General features: G+C 42.0%; 1 protein-coding gene across 4 annotated transcripts in view; it reads right to left on the bottom strand.

Moving 5' to 3' along the window:
* tmco3 (transmembrane and coiled-coil domains 3) overlaps nucleotides 1-26,099 on the bottom strand; it is a 60,299-nt gene that overhangs the window by 12,051 nt on the left and 22,149 nt on the right. For 3 of the 4 annotated variants that reach the window (XM_072584692.1, XM_072584693.1, XM_072584691.1), the window contains 6 exons: nucleotides 24,283-24,375; nucleotides 23,080-23,266; nucleotides 20,116-20,233; nucleotides 16,478-16,673; nucleotides 8,598-8,748; nucleotides 5,678-5,757 (listed from right to left, as the gene is read on the bottom strand). In XM_072584692.1, coding sequence (XP_072440793.1) covers nucleotides 5,678-5,757; nucleotides 8,598-8,748; nucleotides 16,478-16,673; nucleotides 20,116-20,233; nucleotides 23,080-23,266; nucleotides 24,283-24,375 — 825 coding nt within the window. The remainder of the gene's footprint in view (nucleotides 1-5,677; nucleotides 5,758-8,597; nucleotides 8,749-16,477; nucleotides 16,674-20,115; nucleotides 20,234-23,079; nucleotides 23,267-24,282; nucleotides 24,376-26,099) is intronic. The other variant, XR_011962518.1, reaches the window with a different exon arrangement.

Here is a 26,099-nt window from a genome sequence, read left to right as displayed (position 1 = left end):
ATGTAGAGAAGTGTTGGAAATTCTGGCAAGGGTGAAAAAGTCCCCTGGGCCTGATGGCATTTATCCTAGGATTCTCTGGGAAGCAAGGGAGGAGATTGCAGAGCCATTGGCCTTGATTTTTGTGTCCTCTTTGTCTACAGGAGTAGTGCCAGAGGACTGGAGGCTAGCAAATGTGATTCCCTTGTTCAAGAAGGGGAGTAGGGATAATCCTAGTAACTATAGGCCAGTGAGTCTCACTTCTGTTGTGGGCAAAGTCTTAGAGAGAATTGTAAGGGATAGGATTTATGCACATCTGGATAAGAATAATGTGATCAAGGATAGTCAGCATGGTTTTGTGAAGGGCAGGTCGTGCCTCACAAACCTTATTGAATTCTTTGAGAAGGTGACTAAGGAGGTAGATGAGGGGAAAGCGGTAGATGTGGTATATATGGATTTTAGTAAGGCGTTTGATAAGGTCCCCCATGGTAGGCTACTACAGAAAATACAGAGATATGGCATTGAGGGTGAGTTGGAGGTTTGGATTAGGAATTGGCCGGCTGGAAGAAGACAGAGGGTAGTAGTTGATGGCAAAGGTTCATCTTGGAGTGCCGTCACTAGCGGTGTTCCGCAAGGATCTGTTTTGGGACCATTGCTGTTTGTCATTTTTATAAATGACCTGGAGGAAGGGTTAGAAGGTTGGGTGAGCAAGTTTGCGGATGATACGAAAGTCGGAGGAGTTGTAGACAGTGAGGAAGGATGTGGCAGGTTACAGCGGGATATAGAGAAGCTGCAGAGCTGGGCAGAAAGGTGGCAAATGGAGTTCAATGTAGCCAAGTGTGAGGTGATTCACTTTGGTAAGAGTAACAAAAAGATGGGGTACTGGGCTAATGGTCGGATACTTGGTAGTGTGGAAGAGCAGAGGGATCTTGGTGTCCATGTACACAGATCTCTGAAAGTTGCCACCCAGGTAAATAGTGCAGTGAAGGAGGCATATGGCGTACTGGCTTTTATTGGTAGAGGAACTGAGTTCCGGAGTCCTGAGGTCATGCTGCAGCCGCATCTGGAATATTGTGTGCAGTTTTGGTCACCATACTATAGGAAGGATGTGGAGGCACTGGAACGGGTGCAGAGGAAGTTTACCAGGATGTTGCCTGGTATGGTAGGAAGATCCTATGAGGAAAGGCTGAGGCACTTGGGGTTGTTTTCATTGGAGAAAAGAAGGTTTAGGGGTGACTTGATAGAGGTGTACAAGATGACTAGGGGGTTAGATAGGGTTGACAGTGAGAACCTTTTTCCACGTATGGAGTCAGCTATTACAAGGGGGCATAGCTTTAAATTAAGGGGGGGTAGATATAGGACTGATGTTAGGGGTAGGTTCTTCACTCAGCGAGTCGTAAGTTCATGGAATGCCCTGCCAGTAGCAGTGGTGGACTCTCCCTCTTTATGGGTATTTAAGCGGGCATTGGATAGGTATATGGAGGATAGTGGGTTAGTGTAGGTTAGGTGGGCTTGGATCGGTGCAACATCGAGGGCCGAAGGGCCTGTACTGCGCTGTATTCTTCTATGTTCTATGTTCTAATTCATTAATCACATTATAGTCAAAACACTTGTTATAGCAGAACGACCTGTAGATTTCACTTTTATAAGTACAGCTTTCAATCTTGAGAGGAGATGACTCCTCCATAAAAAATTGTAAAAATACAGGTTTGCGTCTATACTTTGTGCAGAACATTGCTGATTCATTGGGTCACACAATGCAGTATCTAGCTTCAAATCCAGGCTAGATGGTTGACTGTCTGAGCCCACATGAAGTGAGCTCTCTGTTCAAAAGTGAGACACAGCAGAAATATTTCCACACACGCACATAAAAGGAGAAGTTTCAAATCACGATACTACAAAAAAAAATAACGCAAACATTGAAAATCTGAAGTAAACATCAACTGCTGGAAAAAACCCAGGTAATATCTGGAGAAAAGCAATTTCTGTTTCAGGTTAACGAGCATCCATCATAACAGTTCTGATGAATTCATTGACCTGAAATGTAACTGTTTTTCTCTCTCTACAGTTGCTTTCTGACCTGCTGGATATTTACAGTATTCCCTTCATTGATTTCATTGAATAGTTACAGACAAGCAGCCATCCAGACCTTTGTACCCAGGCTCACACTACAAGAGCAATTCACCAAACCCCCCCATTCCAGTGCATTTTCCCCCCCCCTCCCCCCCACACCCGAAAGCCTTGCAAATTTTTCTTCTTCCGATAATGAGCTAAATGTCTTTTGAAAAGCACAACTAAGTCTTCCTCCACCACACAGTGGACCAGGACATTCCAGATCACCTAAATAGTTGCAGCACAAAGATGTTTCTCCTCATGCTGCAAGTGTGTCTTAGCCAATTACCTTTATTCTGTGCCCTGTTTCCCAATCCTTCCGTCAATGAGAAAACTTTCTCCCTATCTACTCTATTCAGGACTTTTAAGAACTTCTATCAAATCTCCTCTCAACCTTCCCTTCTCCAAGGAGAACAGTTCACAATTATTCCAATCTACCTACATAACTAAAGTTCCTCTTCCCTGGAATCATTCTCATCATTACTTTTCTGCACTCTTTCTTATACTTTCACACTCCCCCTCAATGTGTGCTGCCTGAACTGGACCCATTGCTACAAAAAGGAGAAAGTGAGGACTGCAGATGCTGGAGATCAGAGCTGAAAAATGTGTTGCTGGAAAGGGCTTATACCCGAAACGTCGATTCTCCTGCTCCTTGGATGCTGCCTGACCTGCTGCGCTTTTCCAGCAACACATGTTTTAGCCCATTGCTACAAACTAATGTTTCATACAGGTTAACACCATAACTACCTTACTTTTGTACTCAATGCTCCTGTTTGTAAAGCCCAGGTCTCCATACGATTTAAAAAAAACACGCTCTCAAGCCACTACTGCTGCCTGCAATAATTTGTGCATATTTACACAGTCATTCTGTTCCTGTAATCCCTTTAGAATTATACCCTTTATTTTGTATGGTCTCTTCATGTTCTTCCCACTATTATTAATCACTTCACACTATGCTGCAGTAAAGTTCCAACTGTCAACCCATTCTATAAACCCATGTCCTTTTAAAGTTCACTAGCCTCCTCACAATTCACCATACTCCATATTTTGTTTAATTTGCATAGTTTGAGCCTGTACTCTGTACACAAGTTCTACATTCAGCCTCCAGACTGCAACAGAGAAAGTTTCTGTCTCTGCAGTGAAGTAACCAAAATCTGGAAGATAGCCAGCTATTCTCCCACTGTTTGCTATAAGCTGCTGCTTCTCAGCAGCGACTGAAAGTCTGAATAATTAATGCATCAACTATGCCATATCTTTCGCAAAGAACTGAAAGAATCTGGATAAAAGGTGACTGAGGATCTTGGAAGAAGCAAAACTACCTCATCGAATCCTGTGGACTGGTACTATCAAACTGTTTTTCTAGTATTTTTCCCTCTACTCAAAACACCTTTGTTTTGTTTGTCTGTCTCTGTGTGTAGAGGATGAAGAGGGACTAGAGCTTCAGTTAGGAGAGAGAGTGAGGTCTGTAGATGCTGGGGATTAAAGTCAAGAGTGTGTTGCTGGAAAAACACTTCAGGTCAGGCAGCATCCGAGGAGCAGGGGAAAAAAAAAAGATTTTTTTTTTAAAAAATCGACATTTCAGGCTGGAGCCCTTCATCAACAATGAGGCTGGGAGACTTGGGGGTGGAGAGATAAATGGGAGGTGGGGGAGGGGGGGGGCGCGGCTGGGGAGAAGGTAGAGTGCAACAGGTGGTGAGGATAAAGGTGATAGATCAGAGGGGAGCATGGAACAGATAGGTGGGAGGGAAGATTGGCAGGTAGGACAGGTCATGAGGGCGGTGCTTAGCTGGGAGGTTGGAACTGGGGTAAGGTGGGGGAAAGGGGAAATGAGGAAACTGTTGAAGTCCACATTGATGCCCTGGGGTTGAAGTGTTCCGAGGCGGAAGATGAGGCGTTCTTCCTCCAGGTGTCGGGTGGTGAGGGAGTAGCAGTGGAGGCGGCCCAGGACCTGCATTAAAATGTTCAGCCACAGGGCAGTGGGGTTGATTGGTGCGGGTGTTCAGGAGATGTTCTCTAAAGTGCTCTGTGAGAAGGCGTCCAGTCTCCCCAGTGTAGAGGAGACCGCATCGGGAGCAATGGATGCAATAAATGACATGTGTGGAAGTGAAGGTGAAACTCTGATGGATGTCGAAGGCTCATTTAGGGCCTTGGACGGAGGTGTGGGTGCAGGGTTTGCAATCCCTGCAGTGGCAGGGGAAGGGTGGCTTGTTAGGGGGCGTGGACCTGAACAGGTGGTTGTGGAGGGAATGGTCTTTGCGGAAAGCGGGTGGGGATTCAATTGGTAGAGTTATAGGTTAATAATTCATATTTGTGCTTGCCTTTGGTTAGAATGACTTATTTTAACAAATAGCAGTGCCTGGGAAGAACCAAAACCATGTCAATGTTTTCTGCTAACAGGAGTCTGTCAGATATTTAGGGACATTGAGTAACTTGTTTGAATTTGTGAATTTTGTGATGGCCCCAACAGTTATGGGGCTCGAGTATCAGTGCACTTTCCAAAGTGGATCATGTCAAAACCAGGTGTCCTGACATCATGTGTAGATCTGCCCCATAAACCTTCATCCAGTCTGAGAAACAACATTCACCACTCTTCTGCTTCCTGTTATTCAATCAACTTCTTTTACATTTATTTTTCTAATTATTGCATGAGCTTTAACTTTACACAAGTCTGTTACATGGTACTTTAATGTCTTTTGGAAGCCCACATCAAACAGCATTACCCTCATCAACACACTTTATCAAAAAGCTCAAGTGAACTAAACATAAGAAATAGGAGGAGTAAGCTATTTGATCGGTCAAGCCTGCTTTGTCATTCAGTAAAGTTTATGACTGTTGCGACTCTGACTAAACACAATTTTTCTGTTTTCTCTTTTATAGATCAAAGAACTATCTCAGAACTGATTATATCTAACGGCCCAGCCTTCCCTGCTGTCAGAGAGATTTATAAAGGTCAACAACTCTTGAGAAGAAATTCTTCCTCATCTGAGTCTTAAATGGGAGACCTCATTTTTAAACTACACACTACCCCCCTACCCCCCACCCCAAACACACACAGTTTTAAATTCTGCATCGGAGGGGGAACATCCTCTCACTACTTACTTTGTCAGTTCCCTCAGAATCTTATGTTTTAATAATAGGACCTCTCATTCTTCTAAATTCCAGTGCATAGAGGCCTAAATAGCTTTGTCCTATAAATCCATGCTTTTAAAAAAAACCTTCATTTGTTCTGGAAACCGTTCATTAACAGTTTCCTGAAGTACTGATCTTAGACATTTTCCCATCACCACGGCCTCAAACTGACAGGGCTGCATTTGCTGGGATCTCATAAACCATTTTTGAACAAGGGTAATTCTCCAGTCGTCTGGTACCAACTCTAAGGAAGATGTGCCTCGCAATTTCAATCCTTCTTTCCCTCAAAAACAAACTTGAAAAAAAAAGAGCGCGCTAAGTACTTTGGGTGCTAGAAATCCAAACAAGAAGCTGGAAATACTCAGTGGGTCATTCCCACTCTGGAGAAACAGAAATCAGTCAGTCAACATTTCAGAACTATAGCGCCTTCCTTCCTCAAGAGTGACAATAAGCACATTACCTTGGACACCACAACTGCCAGTGTAAGGCACATTAGGACTGTCAGTTCATAAAGCACAAATGTTGGGAAAACATGAAGACCTGTAAAGGGCAAAGGAATAATAATCACCATTCCTTAAAACACAGTAAATAGTAAAGTCAGCTCATATTAGGCTCCTGTAATCACGGAGACTCATTTGCCCATCATCTTATAGGGAGCAAAGGGAGACAGATCCTTGGAAAAGAGGCAGCAGGTTTAGGTAGAGGATCTGGATCGGTGCAGGCTTGGAGGGCCGAAGGGCCTGTTCCTATGCTGTAATGTTCTTTATGAGCTAACAACTTCTATGCCCTTCGTAAGCAATCCACATTACCATTTGTGGATAGTTAACTATCTCACTGCTGACTCAATGTGATCTGGACTGTGTTATTCTAATTTCAGTTATAAACTGTTATCCAGAAAATTACTAAAACCGGATTCACAAGGAAAACAAAGTTTCAAAAAGACAAGACAGGTCAATGCTTAACTGTATTTAAATGGCACTGGAGTACAAAAGCGAAGTAGTTATGCAAGCAAGGAAGCAAACCTTTGACCCCATCTGGAGCACTGTGCTCAGTTTTGGACAGTGAACTCCGGAACAGTTACACTGGACTTGGATAGGAAATGTGCACTTTTTCACGACAACAATTTCACACTTACGAAATGTAATTATAGGAACAAATTGCATAAACTTGACTTGAGTTTAAATGGTGGAGGAGCAATTTCAAAAATATATCGAACTTGCCAATTATTGATATATGAGCCTCTTGCCATTAGTTGAATACTGAAGAAGGGAAGGATCATGGTCCTGTCAAATGGCACCTACTCAACACTAAACGTAGGTTCCACAAGAAACACCCAGCTTCTGACCTACCAGAGTTTTGATTTAAGACATGGACGGTGGGCTAAATGATACAGGGTATAGAGATGCAACTACCTTTGCACCAATGCAACATTCTGAAGTCCAAAAAAAAATCAAAAGTCAATAAGGGCCAAGGGATAACCTTTTTAGCTGGTCAAATTGAACATTTGAAGAAACGGTGATCTGAGAGCAGGCCAAACTTCACGGGAGAGACTCATCACGGATGCATCTCCCACCACACCATTTTCAGCTGTTTCAACAATAACTTTCCCTTGGTCATAGAGAGGAACTGGTCACTTGGAAACATACCCAATAATGAGGAAGCACGTGCAAGTTTATGACACCAAAGTTGGTGGTGTAGTGGACAGCCAAGGTTATCTCAGGCCTACAACAGAACCTTGATCAGATAGGCCAATGGGTCAAGGAGTTGAGTTTAATTTAAATGTGAGGTGCTGTAAGGCAGATCAGGGTAGGACTAAGACACTTAATGATAGGATCTGGGGAGTATTGCTGAACAAAGAGAACTTGGAGTGCAGGTTAATAGCTCCTTAAAAGTGGAGTTGCAGGTAAACAGGGTAGTGAAAGTGTTTGGTATACTTTCCTTTATTGGTTAATGTATTGAGTATAGGAGTTGGAGGTCATTTTGCAGCTGGATAGGACATTGGTCTCCCTGCTATAGGAAAGATGTTGTTAAACGTGAAAGGGTTCAGAAAAGATTTACAAGGATGCTGCTGGGGTTGGATGGCTTGATCCATGGGGAGAAACTGAATAGGCTGGGGTTACTTGCCCTAGAGCTTGGGATGCTGAGGGGCGACCTTACAGATGCTCATAAAATCATGAGGGCATGAATTGGGTAAATGGCCACGAGGTAGGGGAGTTCAAAACTACGAGCCATAGATTTAAGGGGGGGGGGGGAAGAGAGAAGAGAAGAGTTTAAAGGGATCAAGGGAAAACTCTTTATTGCAGAGGATGGTGTGTATATGTGGAATGAAATGCCAGAGTAAGTGTTGTGGGTTGGTACAATTACAACATTTAAACACATCTGGATCTGTACATGAATAGGAAGGACTTAGAGGGGTATAGGCCAAATACTGGGAGATCAGACTAAATTAATTTAGTGTCTCTGGTCAGCATGGATGAGTTGGACCAAAGGGTATCTTTCTGTGCTGAGCAACTCAGTGTATAACAGAATCCAGTTTATAATGATTGGAGGAAGCTAATACTTGCATTTCTTAAGAGCTAGTTAAAGACCACCTTCAACAAGAAAAAAATCTAATTGCCTTCCTTCAATCTTCTACTTCACTGTAATGGCAGAATCAACACCAGAAACATGGTGTATCAATGACCATTGACATGGGAACAAGATAAAGTTTGGATACACTGCAAAGTATCTCTAACATTTACACGGTCCAAAAATGATGCCATACTGAACACTTGTTTGGATTCGACACAGCCACAATAGTGCTCAAATGCTCAAAATCAATCAAGACAAAAGCACTTTATATAACTGACGTCTGTGCCATTGGGCTAATTATTCTAATTTGAAAGTACATCACTGTTACTACTTTGAAACTCTCGACCTAACATAATTAAGCAATGCTATTGGCATACAGGGTAGAGTCATTCAAGGAACAGTCCCATGTCACCTTCTCAATGCAACATGGGATGGACAAAAATTTGACATTATAAGAGCGAAAAACATGAACTTATTTTGGGAATAAATTATTTTGCTGTAGACACTGATCCCAAGGAAGCAAATATTCAAGCTTAAGAAACCTAAGACAAAAGGTAAACCCAGTTCATGTTGTAGTCATATTAATTTATAGTTTTACCTAAATGCCCAGCTTAATGGGAGTTAATATTTGTTTCAATGAAGTTACTCTGGCTGATAAGAAGTTTCCAAAATGCTGTCTTTATTGGGTCCAATTTTATAAGGACTGGAACATTCCTTAAATTCATATATAATTTATTTCCTTGAGATATAATGCATAAACCTTATTAGTACAAGAAACAATTCTCCAGCAGCTTCAAACTTTTACTTACCAATTGAAGTGAAGAAAATGATAGCCAGAAAATCCCGTATGGGCTCCATGCACAACATAACTTCCTCCGTAGCAACGTGGCCTTGTGATGAAATCAATGCCCCAGCCAAGAAACAACCCAGCTCCATGGAGACATCCAACATCTCAGTCGCCTGTGGAAACATAAAAACAAAATTAACAAACCGTGAACACTGCAAAAAGATGATCTAAATGCACATTAAAGTCAGTGCAACAATCACTAATGATGAATAAAATAAAAATTGGAATCACTGCATTGATGTAAACAACTCATACTCAAGGTAGTTATTCCCCAGTATTTGTGTCGATGCTAAATAATTATTCATGTTATTCTGTTAAAGGCAACACTACTTTTCCCTAATGAATCTCAACCAAGCATTTAACATAATTCTTGACAGATTGGTATTAAAGGAGAAAGTGAGGACTGCAGATGCTGGAAATCAGAGTTGAAAATGTGTTGCTGGAAAAGCGCAGCAGGTCAGGCAGCATCCAAGGAGCAAGAGAATCGACGTTTCAGGCATGAGCCCTTCTTCAGGAAAGTCCTGAAGAAGGGCTCATGCCCGAAACGTCGATTCCTCTGCTCCTTGGATGCTGCCTGACCTGCTGCGCTTTTCCAGCAACACATTTTCAGATTGGTATTAAATGCAACACCAAATATGACTGACAGATGAAGGACGTTAATAGTCAATCTCCAGAAATGATCAGTTTATGGAGTATGGATGCTACTGAATATAGAAAAATTTATAATTTATTGACATACATTTATCTGAAAAGTGTGCAGAATTTAGTGTATAAACAGGCATTATCTAGATTTAGTAAAACCTTTTCACCGAAATGCACAATTCTTCAAATTCAAAGAAATACGAAAGCATTAATTATTCAATAAAACTCAGCAATCATCCTCTCTTGAATGATGTCTCTTTGAGACCAACATTTTCTTTTTGTTCATGGGATGTGAATGCCACTGGTAAGGCCAGCCTTTATTCTGCCAATCCAAGTGAGCCACTTTCTGAACCACTGCTGTTCGTAGGAACACTCAATACTATAAATGAGGGATTTCCAAGAATTTGAATAAGCAACAATGAAAGAGTCCAGAATTATTCCCAAGTTCCGGATGATGAGAGGGATTTACTCCTGTACAGCTAGCTCTTCTATAATGCGATGGTTGCCTTCTTGTGCAACCCCGCGTTATAGAAAAATTGTGCTTTAGATACAGCGCTTAAAGCATTGACAATATAATTGCTTTACAGCCAACATACATTTTAAAAGTTCACACTCCAGAAACAGTGACCCCAATTCATCAACCGTGTTACAGCAAATTCACGTTAACGAAATGCGTGTTACAGCAGAACAACCTGTACTCTGAAACAGGAACAGGCTTGCAATGCTGGATATCCTTGGATGTGAAACACAAGAAGCATGCAAGTATAGTAAGTGATTAGGAAGGCAAGTCAAATATTAGCCTTTTTTGTAAGAAGGATGGAGTATAAAGATATAGAACTCTGATTATGACATACAGGGCACTAATGAGATCACATCTAGAGCAGCATGCACATTTTTGATCGAATTCCAGGATGGATGTACATTGCGATTTCTTTTGGCCAGAATATGTCTAGATGCGTACCACTCCAATAGCCATTCAAGCAATTCAATACCATTCAGGACAAAGCAGTCCACTTGATTGGTAATCTATACATCACCTTAAATGTTCACAAATATACAAGAATCCTTCAACAGCACCTTCCACTCAGAAGAGAAGGACAGCAGATACACGGGAATACCATCTCCTACAAGTAGCACTATCAGCAAGTTCTTCTCCATGCCATATTCTACCGTCACTTGGAGTGATATCACTGCTCCTTCATTGTTGCTGGACCAAAACCTGGAATTTCCTTCCTAACAGAACATACACCACACTGACTGCAGTGGTTTGAGAAGGCAACTTGCTTCCAAGATAATTAGGAATGGGCAATAGCTGGCCTAGCCAAAAATACCTACATCTCATGAAAAAAATCAAGAACTCCTGAAATCCAGGAATACCAGTTATTCAGAAAATTTCCAGTAGAACTAGCAGCACTACAACCAATAGTTCACCTGTGACATCTTACTTATTATTCAAACCTGAATGTAGTGTAATGACCTACATACTCTCCCAGATTTCACCCAGAAACTAAGACTAAAACTTTCTACATAACATGGTGATTTTAAATTGTGTTTGCATGGCTCAACTGGGAAGATTATGAATTGTCAAACACTCCCAGAAAGTTTACTGCCGTGACCTTCCTTATGCCAAAATGAGCAAATATGGCAAAGATCATCTCCACTTGCTTGGAAGAATTAAGTTGCCAATAAATTAAGATAGTGGTGATCTTAGGTAGGACAGACAAAGCTATTCCCTATGACAAGTGGACAACATTTGTTCACTCATACGTTCAGACAGTCAATGGCGTATTTTCGCAGCAGCATCCAGCAGAAGCACAGCTTTGAGGCAGCAATAGTAATAAAACAGTTAATTGCCACTTAATCTGTAAACTCTGGGAACTGAGTATTTGTGAGGGATACCTTATGTGATAGTATCTCCAGTCCCTATCCTATCATAGAAGAAGTTGAAAGTACACCAGTCGGCATTTTAGTAAAGTGCATCACTTAGGAATCACAGAAGTTTCAGCATTTGGATAGATGCTGCTTTATATCAGAAGGATATAGTTAAAATCCTGTTCCCACTTTATGGTTAGATATTCCATTGCTATTTTATAATCTGGAAAAATCTGAAATTCAGTAAGGTCTTCAGTCCAAACTAATGAGACTGCAGCATATTTGTATTGAAAGCAGTTCAGTTAAGGTTCACTGGGTTGATTCCTGGTGTGAGGGGATTATGTCTTGGGAGGAATGGTTGAGCTAATACTCATTGGTTTTAGAAAGACTGAAAGGTGGTGATCTTGTTGAAACATAGGATCCCGAAATGAGCTTAATTGGGTGGATACTTTTTTTTTTAAAAAACTTCACTCATGAGAGGTGGGTGTTTCTGGCTAGGCAGCATTTATTGGCCCACCCCTAATTGCCCAGAGGACAGTTAAGTGTCAATCACATTGCTGTGGGTCAGGAGTAACATGTAGGCCAGACCAGGTAGGAAAAACAGATTTCCTTCCCTACAGGATATTAGTGAACCAGATGGGTTCTTCCAACAATCGATAATGGTTTCAAGATTATTAGGCCCTTAATTCTAGATTCTTAATTGAATTCAAATTCCACCATCTGCCATGGCAGGACTTGAATCCGGGTCCCAAGAACATTAGCTGAGTTCCTGAACTAATAGTCTTGTGACAATACTACTACACCATTGCCTCCCCAGTTTAAGAGGATGTTTGCCCTCACGAGGGAATTTAAAATAGGCATACAACTTGGCAAGATTTCTTCCAATTTGGTAAAGCTTTAAAATCTATGTTTGTGGAAGAGATGGGAAAGGAAGATACACAGTTTACACAAATTTTCATTCATATTGTTAGTTTTACATTTTGGCAATAATCTGTCAACATTTTTATCAATTGCAAGAAACAGGAAACAGCAATCATACACTCCCACCTCATTCCGGTTCACACAGCCCCTCAGACACTCCCACCTCATCCAGGTTCTCTCAAACCCTCAGATACTCCCATCTCCAGAGTGGGACTTGTTTTCTTTTCCCCTCATGCCAATCCACTTTTCTGAATCCAGAAGAAGCAAACAAAGTCAATAGTTCAGAATGAAGGGACACCTTTAAAAATATAAACAACACATTCCTCCTCTACTTGCTGCTGCCCAACCTCCCCCCCAAGACTGTCTGATTGTCAATATATTGAGGTCACAGTAAACGTGCCATTAACTACAAAAGAGATTACAAAAAAAACCCTCTTTTTCCAAAGTGACTGTCATATTACAAGCATGTTACCTATTTGTTCAAGGAGGCAGCCTGTTTTTCTCTCCGTCCTTGAAATAAAGGTGATGGTATCATTATTTCCCATCCTATTATACCCTTGGAAGTGGTGGTGAACTCTCTCCTGAAACCACTACAGTCCTTAGTGTATGGTGCTCAAGCAAGTATGCATGAAGAAACCCAGGATTCTGATCCAAAAATAATGGAACACAGATAGATGTATAAGTTAGGACTGTGAGACATGGTGAAAACTAAGAGCTCATGGTGACTTTTGGTGCTAAAAGCAGAGAGGCAGGAATTTATTTTTCAGCCGAACTACGCTAGCAGTGTTTATGAAGTCCTGTGATAGGGAGTACTGATCATTCCTGAAGAAGGGCTCATGCCCGAAACGTCGATTCTCCTGCTCCTTGGTTGCTGCCTGACCTGCTGCGCTTTTCCAGCAACACATTTTCGGCTCTGATCTCCAGCATCTGCAGTCCTCACTTTTGCCCAGTACTGATCAAGTGAACTGCTCTGTGTTGGATGATATTGAGGATCTATTACATCCTTTTGTTAGAAATAGAAAAGCCTTCTATTGCAATCCTACCGCAGTCCAACATTCTTAAAGATGGGATATTTATGAAAACACCTTTTGTTAGTCACCTAATTTCTGACCATTGTCAAGTAGATCTTTTACAGCTTGAGGGACATCTAAGTTGGTGTCTGTCAGACCACTTTTTGGTTTTGCTGTCTTACACCTTCACTAGGCAATGTTACGTAGAAGTGAAAGTGAGGACTGCAGATGCTGGAGATTAGAGTTGAGAGTGTGGGGTGCTGGAAAAGCACAGCAGGTCAGGCAGCATCCAAGGAGCAGGAAAATCAACGTCGATTTTCCTTCTCCTCGGCTTCTGCCTGACCTGTTATGCTTTTCCAGCACCACTCTCGAATGTTATGTAGAGGACTGGAGCAATAATCCAGAGAAAAGTTAAAAATCCATCGTGGCTGCTTGACATTGCTTTGCAATTGAAGGGGCATTCAGTAATAAAAGTGACAATGAAGCTGCCAGAAAGTTGTAAAAATCCAACAGGTTCATTAACGTCCTCTAAACAAAAAGACCTAGTGCTCGTACTCAGACTATTCAATAATCCAATAATTCAATATATCCAATCCTACACCACTGCAGTTTTCTTCAAAGCAGTCTAGCAAGTCAGTTAGTTCCATCACTGCCTTCGTAGAGCATCCAGAGATGGACATGATCAACCTTGCCAATTACAGCTACATTCTAATAATAAACAAAAATCTAACTAGAACACAGACACTCCCTGCTAAACCAAAATTTGTCTTCCTGTTAGGTGATCAAAGAATGTGAGATACACTGGGTAATAAAGGTTAAAGATTGGGATGGTATGAAATTCTGATGTGGTTGATGGCTCCAGTGCCTCATGAATGCCAATTTTGAGCAGCTAGATCTGTTCTTAGAGTCATAAAGATGTACAGCTCAGAAACAGACCCTTCGGTCCAACTTGTCCATGTCGACCAGATATCCCAACCCAATCTAGTCCCACCTGCCAGCACCTGGCCCATATCCCTCCAAACCCTTCCTATTCATATACCTACCCAAATGCCTCTTAAATGTTGCTATTATACCAGCCTCCACCATTTCCTCTGGCAGCTCATTCCATATACGTACCGCCCTCTGTGTGAAAAAGTTGCCCCTTGGGTCTCTTTTATATCTTTCCCCTCTCACCCTAAACCTATGCCCTCTAGTTCTGGACTCCCCGACCCCAAGGATAAATAGACAAAGTCTTTTCCCATCTATGCCCCTCAATTTTGTAAACCTCTAAAAGGTCACCCCTCCGCCTCCGACACTCCAGTGAGGATGGACGGGCTAAAATGGAGTCTGTCTTTAAGAACTTGGATCTTCCAAGTTTCACTCCTGAACAAGTGTCTTTTCTAACACCCATTTAACAGCATAGGAAATACAGGAGGCAGTCAGAGAGATCAGAATGGGAAGGTGCCTGGCCCTGACAGTCTCCCCACTGAGTTTTAGAAGGAATTTATATGTATATTGATGGGACCAATGTTGGACATGTATAAACCTCTATAAGGTCACCCTTCAGCCTCCGATGCTCCAGGGTAAAACAGCCCAAGCCTATTCAACCTCCCCCTATAGTTCAAATCCTCCAATCCTGGCAGCATCCTTGTCAATCTTTTCTGAACCCTTTTACGTTTCACAACATCTTTCCGATAGGAAGGAGACCAGAATTACACACAATATTCCAACAGTGGCCTAACCAATGTCCTGTACAGTTGCAACATGTACTCAATGTACTCAATACTTTGACCAATAAGGGCAAGCATACCAAACACCTTCTTCACTAACCTATCTACCTGCGACTCCACTTTCAAGGAGCTATGAACCTGCACTCCAAGGTCTCTTTGTTCAGCAGCACTCCTTACCATTTAAGTGTTTAAGTCCTGCTAAGATTTGCTTTCGCAAAATGCAGCACCTCATATTTATCTAAACTCCACCTAATCTGCTGCCCTTACCAGGCCTGGCCTACATGTGAATTTAGACCCCACAGTAATGTGGTTGACTCTTTTAATCCCTTTTGAAATGGCCAAACTAGCCACTCAGTTAAGAGGGTACTGAGGGATGGGTAACAAATGTTGGTCTTTGCCAGCAAAATGCACATCCCACTCTGCTGCTCCAAATCACATCGAAGTAATGCCCCTCTATATGTTGCCGTGAGCCCACACTGTGAAAATAACTTTGTCTTCACAACAACTTAACAGGAATCACTTCTGCTAACACTGTCACAAAAAGATAATCTGCACAACATACTTGGGCAATGACGAATAGGTTGCTCCAAGTTTGTCTTATTACAATTTGAAGATGTTTATTCTTTAGTTGTATCTTTCAACATCATCCAATCCACACAGTATATATTAAAAATTTCCCATCAAGAATCCATTTTGTGCTCTTAAAGAAATTCTACCAGAGATATTTAACATGGCATAATGCCAACTGAGGGGAGAGGCTTTACAGGATCCAGAGTCCTTACTGAGGGCACCTATAGGCACAACTGTGTAACTGCATTGCATTTGGTCAATTTCCATTTGGAATGTGGATTCTGTCCAGTATGACCAGACAAAGACGCGAACAGAAATAAGCTAAAAGTCATACAACACCAGGTTACAGTCCAACAGGTTTACTTGGAAGATCTATCTTTCAGAGAGCTGCTCCTTCAATAAACCTGTTGTTGTATGATTTTTAACTTTGTACACCCCAGTCCAACACCGGCATCTCTGAATCAAGAGTAACAGAAATGTGTTTCGCACATAACTTATCAGTTTGAGGTAATGAGGTTCATCAGCATGGTCAAGAAAGTGAGAGAGAGACACAGACAACAATAAACAGAGAAACACATGGAGAGAGAGAGCGAGCGAGAGAGAGAAAACAGACAAAATAAAAGAGGGAGAAGTCCCAATTAGTGACTTTGATCAGGAAAGTGAGAACAGGTATGGTTCAAGAGCAAAGTGTATTTAATCTTCTGCTTTGCCATTGCTTCACACTACTAGTGTCATCTTTACATGCTCTTTTTTCATTTTGAGGGACAAACATGATACAAAGAATATGGGTGTTTTGAGAGATCTATTGGGAGCAACGGGTATGATTCCAGTTGGCCCAGAGTCATTGGAGCATAGCCATATTGCAGAACTATGTTGATTGGGGAAGGTGGTCAGGATTTGTCCTGGGACAGCTGAGAATTATCACTCAAGTGTACACTTCAAGATGAAAATATGACATGAAAGCAGTAGAATATGCAGCTGTAGGTGTGTTCCAGGCATTTGGCTTTTGATGGAAGATTTAGATTGCATGACTCTAGACCGAAGATTTCACCATTTCTACCTTTTCCGATATGAGTGCTACAGTGCTTTAGCTTGATTCAAAATAAATATATTATTACCATTAACATAAGAAAGATAAATGCTGAAATTCCTAGGACAAGTTTCTCTCTATTTCCTTTACCCTCTGAGTGTAGTTTTCTGTAAAATGGTCCAATGAGGTATGTCTTCACCACAAGAGATATCAGAAGAATTGCCGCCAACGAAAACAGAATTTGACCAATAAGAGCAAAAATCCGCAGTATTTCTAAAATTATACTGTAGAAAAAGAAGAAAGGCAATATTGTGAAAACATATCCCAAAATAATCTGAAACATGACACTAATACATACATTACATTTATTAGCTTGGGGTCTTATCTTTCAGGTAATGATTGTTAGCAAATTAAAATATTTTCATCTTTCTCATTTGTTCAACGTCCACTTGATGCATGGGATATTGCTGCTGGTCAATAGAAGACGACAAATTTACGACAGTCATGGTCACTGGTCACACAGCTATAACCACCCAGACAATTACACAGCCTCATTCGGATCCTTGCTGAGAGTCCTTTGTTACTACAATTGAGAGCTTCAACAGAAAAATATGTTTCGACCACTTTCAATGGTTTAATTCATTCGGATGGCCCATTTGGCTTAATGGCCATCAAATCTTCAGCATCAGTCTGAATTAAATCAGTGCTGCCCAAAATCAAACCCATCTCAAGTAATAAACAAATTATCAAACAAATTTACGTTTAGAGCCATATGTTCTGGAATTGCACCGTCTGATTTATTGAGAGTTGTGCCAATGGGATTTTACTTTTTCACATGCATACCCACATGCAAGTGTGTGGTTGGACAGTGATGCTGCTGAAATGCTGGCAAAATGTTGATCTGTAAAGAGTGCAGTGTATCTAAGCAAGCAGATATAAAGTTGTCAAGAGAAATGTCCAAATTCTTGTACTTGCAGATGATTGATCCCACCAAAGCTCTAAATAGTATTTTCCTCATTGCCTGTTAGAATGTCATCTTTGCTTGATGTGTTAATGTATTAAGATGGACAACCATTTTGTGGAATACCTTCACAGAATACTCCTTACACTGAAAAACACCTCGAGTTGTCTTCAGGCGAGACTGACCATGCAAGAGTTTATTTTCTGTACACAAACATCAAATGTTTTTGATCACATAATTGCACACCTTGCAAAACTTTTCCACAGGATCTACATTTGCTAATCATGATTTGGAGATGCCGGTGTTGGACTGGGGTGTACAAAGTTAAAAATCACAACACCAGGTTATAGTCCAACAGGTTTAATTGGAAGTACTTGCTTTCGGAGCGCTCCAAAAGCACTTCGATTTAAACCTGTTGGTATTGAGAGATTTTTAACTTTATACATTTGCTAATGTTACCTACAGGAACTTCTCTGGGCAGAAAAGCATACAAATGCAGAAAACCACTATCCTCGAGTACATAAAAAGAGCTCCCTAATTTTTGTGCAATGGGCGTTGCCCATGTGGAAGCAAAGCGTGGAACGTGTCTTCAATGGATGATTAATGGACCTCTCTCCGAGGGAAGGGGTCCAGTAGAAAAGCAGAGAAAGCCTCTTTGATCACCAGCAGCTCAGCATTCCGAGCAGCCGAGAAAGTTGTCTGAATGCTAGCTGGAGTAGTCCTTCCCTCTAACTTGCAAGAACGTCAAAAAGAAACCAAGAAACTGTTAATTTGTAGAAAAAGCATTCATTTTCACTTTTTAAAAAAAAATCTGCAGAGTGCATAGGTACCTGAGATTTGTTTGGTTCAGAGTGGAATGTGGCCAAAGTGGCAATACCTAAGAACAGTTTGTCTATCTTTCAACACTAGTGACACCAGATGGCCTGATGCTAAAGAATAAAAACACTGAGCAACAAACAGAAAGAGGAGGATAGAAACCACCGGTAGGGGAAGAGTAAATGAAGCAGGGATAAAAGAAAACACAGGTATCAGCAGATGATAGAGAGAGAGAGACATAACCTTAGCAACTGTGGAAAGACGAAAAAAAAAAATCACCATTTGGAAGCAATGCAAGTTGAGATGGAAACAGAAATTGCACAGCCCAGGTTAGGCAACTGCCATTATCTACCACTTGCAGGGGGTGGCACAAATAAACAACACTTCTATCATGTGTCAAAGATAACGAAAAAGAAACAAACAGTCTCTAAGGTGACGAGTACAAATAAACCATGGACCTGACAGTCTCAGCACGCTGGCCTGGAGACTATATAGGTAAAAACAATGACTGCAGATGCTGGAAACCAGATTCTGGATTAGTGGTGCTGGAAGAACACAGCAGTTCAGGCAGCATCCAAGGAGCAGCGAAATCGACATTTTGAGAAAAAGCCCTTCATCAGAATAAAGGCAGCGAGAGCCTGAAGCGTGGAGAGATAAGCTGGAGGAGGGTGGGGGTGGGGAGAAACTAGCATAGAGTACAATGGGTGAGTGGGGGACGGGATGAAGGTGATAGGTCAGGGAGGAGAGGGTGGAGTGGATAGGTGGAAAAGGAGATAGGCAGGTAGGACAAGTCATAGGGACAGTGCTGAGCTGGAAGTTTGAAACTAGGGTGAGGTGGGGGAAGGGGAAAAGGAGGAAACTGTTGAAGTCCACATTGATGCCCTGGGTGTTCTTCCTCCAGGCGTCTGGTGGTGAGGGAGTGGCTGTGAAGGAGACCCAGGACCTCCATGTCCTCGGCAGAGTGGGAGGGGAGTTGAAATGTTGGGCCACGGGGCGGTGTGGTTGATTGGTGCGGGTGTCCCGGAGATGTTCCCTAAAGCACTCTGCTAGGAGGCGCCCAGTCTCCCCAGCGTAGAGGAGACCGCATCGGGAGCAACGGACACAATAAATGATATTATGGATGTGCAGGTAAAACTTTGATGGATGTGGAAGGCTCCTTTAGGGCCTTGGATAGAGGTGAGGGAGGTGGTGTGGGCGCAGGTTTTACAGTTCCTGCGGTGGCAGGGGAAGGTACCAGGATGGGAGGGTGGGTTGTGGGGGGGGCGTGGACCTGGACCTGACCAGGTAGTCACGGAGGGAACGGTCTTTGCAGAAGGCAGAAAGGGGTGGGGAGGGAAATATATCCCTGGTGGTAGCGGAAATGTCGGTGGATGATTTGGTTTATGCAAAGGTTGGTAGGGTGGAAGGTGAGCACCAGGGGCGTTACAACTTAATGGAAGAAAAAGGAAATGGTAGCAAAATCCTGACTTGCTGCACACTTCTTAGTGCATGGAAACTATTAAAGAAATGGTATCAAACAGTTGCTACTTGTTTGAAAAGAACAATGAATAAGTAAGAGTAAACTTGAATCAATTTACCATTTGTTAAAGTAAATGATCACAATTAAGTTGATTATTGCCAAGGAAATACATCAATATCACTGAGTCAAAGTCCTGCAGCTCCCTTCCTAACTACGTTGGTACTGACAACACATGGACAGCAGCAGTTTGCCATCAGTTTATCATTCACAATTAAGGATGAGCAATAAAATTCTAGCCAAGAAAGCAATGCACATATACCATGATAGAATAACTTTAAAACAAATTTGCTGCTTTGCATTATCGCTTTCAGTATCCACTTGGAAAAAAGATGTTGACAGTTACAAAATAACTATATTTTTGAAGGACAAAACGGAATTAAAACCATTCCAAGCGACATTCACTTCTATCGGTAGCCAATAAGAATTTTACCTGTTAGATGTGCTACTGCCTGCCTGAGTTAGCATGGGCATCACGGCAATGAATAAACTCAGTTGAACATCCTGCATCACCAGTGTTCCAAGCAGCACACTGCTATAATCTCCATCACCTATTCAACAATCAGAAAAATCAAATGGAAGTTGAATATCCATGGGTAATAGCTACACAAACTGAGCAGATAGGTCAATGTATATTTGTTCTACTTTTAAGCTAAACTGAAAGCACATCAAGTAAATGTCAGTGTGAAAGTACGAAAAATAAAGAGCACCACTGCAACTAAAAAAAAGGAAACCCCCTTGTTACAGAAAGTATTGTCCCCCTCTGTGATTCTGCATGGTACTGTGAAGCTGATTATTATTCAATTCTAGCTTCAAAACAGAGTTTGCACCCTGAAGCCAGCTATTTCCAAATCAAACTCCAGAATCCTCAAGTACCCATGGGTCATTACGTGTGTAAATGTTTACATAAAATGTTTAAAATAGCAATTACGCAGAAATCACAGAGCAGAGAGTATGGATTCAGACAACCAGTATTAACAAGGCATATATAGTTTTCACTGCTAATAACCAGGTATAGGTCCAGTTGCTGCAGTATGATATTTTTAGCAGAGTGGGACTTTCAAATTTTTAAAAAAATATAATTTTTAACACATTGAATGCAAAATTAGAGTCTGCAGCTAAAATCAGCCTCACCTGCAAGGTCATGTCTGCAGACATAAGTGTAAAGTTCAACATCAACCTTGAATCTGACACCTAACTCTCCACTATCTGCCCGTCTGTATGTGTTGAAGAGATGGACAACAAATATCTCAAATCCCTAGAGTAATTTCATGAGTGATGCCCCTGCAAAATCCTGAAAATCCACTGGCAGGGTTGATGCTCCACTATCCATGTACTCTCTCAGGCCAAAATCCACAGTATCAAAGCACTGGTTGGTATCAACCCAGATCAGACTGTCACATTTGTCAAGCATGCAGATAGATTTTCAAAACAAGCTCTCTACTCAGAAGTTTGTCACAACAAGTGGTTATCAGGAGGCTCAGTGAAAATGCTTTGAGGAGACCCCAAAGTCTTCTGAAAAGAAAAATGCAATAACTCACTGATGCACAGGAATATCTTGCCCAATCCCACCCAGACTGGAGAAGCATCATCCACTGAGGTGCCAACAATCTCAGAAAGGCCCAGGTGGAGGCAAAGCATAAAGAGTGGAAGAAGTGTGCCAAAACCCAAGCATTCCACTCACCCGCCACTTCAAACAACCCCTGCTCCACCTATGGCAGGACACGTGGATGCAGCATTGAACTATTTATTCATCACGGGGCTCAACCCCAGAGTAGAAGAAAGTCATCTCGGACTAAGTAGTAAGAAGAAAGTTCTAATGAATAATGAGAGCACTTGCGGCAATTATTGACAGTCAGGGATTACAGTCCTTGATGACATTAGCACTCACACCTCTTGGCTTCATTTCTTAATAAAATGTCAACATTATTATGAAACAGACTGGGAGGATTGCACAGCAAGTCAGTATCGTTCTGGACTGCAAGAACGGACCTGAATGAGACTTGGGACAAAATAAGGGTAAGATCTTTCGAGACAAGAGTCTAATCTGATTCAGGTGTGAATAGGAGTGGCAGTGGAACATAGCACATCTGGGGCTGAAAGGTAGCAGTGGAGTTTCCTTATAAAAGCCTGAGGGGGAGACCCCCAAACTGGGGAGCTTACTTGGAGTAACAGCTAAACCCCAAAAGGAATCCTGATAGAATTTTACAAGGCTGACAAAACACACATCAGCACAAAGCAGTGAACTTACTACAGGTAAGGTTTACATTGTTTTTGTACACTTTAAAGATGTATGAAGGTCAGGCTAGAGTTGTAACAGAAAACTTGATTCATTTTCTACTTGGCTTGAATTTAAGGCAAAATCTTCTTAAACAGAAGGTCTGGCGGGGAGCCCATTGCCGTATGTTGCATGGCTTGTAGTAGGTTTGAAGTCTTAAAAGTACCTGGCAGTCTGATTGACCACATTTGTAGGGAGTGCCACCATTTGATCAGTTTGAGCACCAGGGCTGAGAATTATGTAATTAGCATAGCTTTAGACACTGTCACCCTGCAGCTTAAGGAAGTGCAGTCAGTGAAGGAATGGGTAGCCATAAGTCAGAAGAAGGGAGGTAGGTAGTCAGGAAAATCCCAGAGTGTGCCTCATTCAAGAACAGATTCCAAGTGTTGTAAAACTACGAGAGTAATGGTACCCCCAAGGATTGCAATCAGACCCTATCTGCACAAGTGGGGAGCAGAACAGGGAACTGGAGGGAGATTCAACAGCGAGGAACACAAATGAGTCTTTCTACAAACCAGGGATGCAATGCAAAGATGGTGTGCTGCCTACCTGGGGACAGAGTCAAGAAAGTCACTAAATGATGTCAGGCATTCTGAAGGAGATAGCGAGCAGAGATCATGGTTCACATTGGTACCAACTGGACTTACCCTCTGGCATTACTGTCATCGTCACCACTGTCCTAGTTTAGAGGCATTATCCATGCATATGGATTCCTGCCACTAACAGAATATGCTGATACCAGAGGGAAACATTAGGTATGCTGTAACATCTAGAAGAGTTCCCAAAGACCAACGTTAAAAGTGGCAGGCAAGAGTGGAACAAGAAATGGCCACCCTGTCTGCTACTTCCATTTGTGGCCATTAATGCCACTTACCCAGCCTGTTAACATCCGAGGAACAGGGGTAACAGCCAGGCCAGATACCAAGCCACATCTAATATCAATCATCAGGCAGTAATCATAGGAACATTCACCGATCCCTCCTTAAATTGTTCGATATCAGTTCACGCTGCAGCAGCTCCCAACCAGCATCTCCCTCACTTCAGCCCCAAAGGCAATTCATTATCATATTCACAAATACACAACAATTCCACAATCGGCTAAACTGCTTAAAGACATACCTTCTTTGTCTCCTCTGGCACCAAGAGCAAGGAATCTGGATACTAATGGGGTACTTGATAGAGATAAACATGTGGAAATAAAAATACTTTGCGTTGGCCTGATATTCAACAGATGGCCCCAGAGTAATCCAAATATAACCATCAGAACTGTCATATAACTGGTACCTTGCAAAGAAATCTTCCAGACCTAAGGACAGAGAAAACAATGTACTTTAACACCAGAATAAAAACTGTCATTAATGTTACATTGTTTCTTTTCAAAGAATGTGTGAAAGACCATGATTTAAAATGAAAACTGTACAAGGTATTCCGTAATCAGGAGATCACATGCTAAAACATAGAAGGACCATTGATTGCAGTGCAGACACAACCAACTCAACCAATTCAAAAGCTTCAATCGTGGTTTTCTTTTTTTTGGGGCGGAAGGTATGTGCAGAGATTATGTTCACTTAGGGTATCAGGAGCCTGGATAGCATAGAAAGAAGGAATCACTTAAAGAAATGACAGAGACATCTGGGACCAGTTGGAAGTTTACAGGCAAGTCAGAATGTTCCAGAATCTAAAAGGAATTGAGAGATATCAAAGAACAGATCAAACTACACCATGCGACGGGTACATAGTCTTAATACATTCAAACTTCAATAAAAAAATTGGGCCTCCACATTTCAAGGGGGGAGAAAAGGGGACAATGCTTGAATTAAGGTTTTGCATATCTGGATTCGACCCAACAAGAAATTCACGTTAATTTCGATTATCATCTTGTTGGGCCTGTAGTCATTGGAATCTAGAAAAGTGAGACCAGAATTTATTGAAATTTACAAGATTCATTGGGGGCGGGGCCTGACAGGGTCGATGCTAAAAGGTTGTTCCCCCTTATGGGAGAGTCAAGGACCAGAAAGCATTCTCTCAAAATAAAGAGTCATCCAATTAAGGGGGAATTTCTTCCCTCACAGGGTAGTGAAATCGGTGGAACATACTGTAGAGGACTGTCGATGCTGGGTCATTAAGAATATTCAAGGTTGAGATAGACAGATTTACTATAGTAATGAATTCAAGGGTTATGGGGAAAGGGCAGGAAAGCAGCGTTGAAGGTTTTCAGATAAGCCATGATCGCACTGAATGGCAGATTTGATGGGCTAAATGGCCTACTTCTGCTCCTATATCAAATGGCCTTAATCTCTGAAAAGGGGTGAAAAGTCATACCTTTCTGAGCCGATCAGGAGAAAATTCCAGGCCAACAACAAACAGGGTGAAGAACACACCAAACTCGCCAAGTGTTTCTACTTGCACAATGGACTGTGGAGAAACAATTTTGCAAAACATGACCATCCTCTGAAATCAGAGCAATTAAGAAATATTACAAAGCACTTACAGCAGAGGTAAACTTAATTCAGTCCAAAAGATCTAGAGTCACAGAGATGTACAGCACGGAAACAGATCCTTTGGTCCATGCTGACCAGATATCCCAATTCAATCTAGTCCCACCTGCCAGCACCCGGCTTATATCCCTCCAAACCCTTCCTATTCATATACCCATCCAGATGCCTTTTAAATGTTGTAGTTGTACTAGACTCCATCACTTCCTCTGGCAGTCCATTCCATACACATACCATCTGCATGAAAAAGTTGCCCCTTAGGTCCCTTTTATATCTTTCCCCTCTCACCCTAAACCTATGCCCTCTAGCTCTAGACTCCCCGACCCCAGGGAAAAGACTATTTATTTATCCTATCCATACCCTCATGATTTTATAAACCTCTAAAACGTCACCACTCAGCATCCAACGCTCCAGGGAAAACAGCCCCAGCCTATTCAACCTCTCCCTATAGCTCAAATCCTCCAACCCTGGCAACATCCTTGTAAGTCTTTTCTAAACCCTTTCAAGTTTCACATCTTTCCGATAGGATGGAGACCAGAACTGCACGCAATATTCCAACAGTGGCCGAACCGATGTCCTGTACAGCTGCAACATGATCTCCCAACTCCTCTACTCAATACTCTAACCAATAAAGGAAAGCAGACCAAATGCCTTCTTCACTATCCTATCTACCTGCGACTCCACTTTCAAAGGAGCTATGAACCTGCACTCCAAGGTCTCTCTGTTCAGCAAAACTCCCTAGGACCTTACCATTAAAGTGTACAAGTCCTGCTAAGACTTGCTTTGTAAAATGCAGCACCTCGCATTTAATTAAATTAAACTCCACCTGCCACTCCTCAGCCCGTTGTCCCACTTCATCACTAACTATACCTCTTGTGCTCACATTTATATAAATGATGAAAAGTAGTAGATCCAGCACTGATCCTTGTGGCACTCCACTGTCACTGGCCTCCAGTCTGAAAAACAACCCTCTACCACCACCCTCTGTGTTCTTTCTTTTGAGCCAGTTCTGTATCCAAATGGCAAGTTCTCCCACGGGTAATCTTGTCGAATGCCTTACTGAAGTCCATATAGGTCACATCTACTGCTCCGCCCTCATCAATCTTCTTTGATATTTCTTCAAAAAACTCAATCAAGTTTGTGAGACATGATTTCCCACGCACAAAGCCATGTTGACTATCCCTAATCCGTCCTTACCTTTCCAAATACATGTACCTCCTGTCCCTCAGGATTCCTTCCAACAACTTGCCCGCTACCAATGTCAGGCTCACCGGTACATTGTTCCCTGGCTTGTCCTTACCATCTTTCTTAAATAGTGGCAGCACTTTAGCTAACCTCCAGTCTTTCGGCACCTCACCTGTGACTATCAATGATACAAATATCTCAGCAAGAGGCCCAGCAATCACTTCTCTGGCTTTCCACAGAGTTCTAGGGTACACCTGATCAGATCCTAGGGATTTATCCACTTTTATGCGTTTCAAGACATCCAGCACTTCCTCCTCTGTAATCTGGACATTTTTCCAGATGTCACCATCTATTTTTCTATAGTCTATACCTTCCATGTCCTTTCCCACAGTAAACACTGATACAAGATACTCATTTAGTATCTGCCCCATCTCCTGCAGCTCCACACAAAGGCCGCCT

This window comes from Chiloscyllium punctatum, chromosome 15 (genome assembly GCF_047496795.1).
Source record: "Chiloscyllium punctatum isolate Juve2018m chromosome 15, sChiPun1.3, whole genome shotgun sequence".
Lineage (NCBI taxonomy): Eukaryota > Metazoa > Chordata > Chondrichthyes > Orectolobiformes > Hemiscylliidae > Chiloscyllium > Chiloscyllium punctatum.
This window is presented reverse-complemented; position numbering and strand designations above follow the sequence as displayed.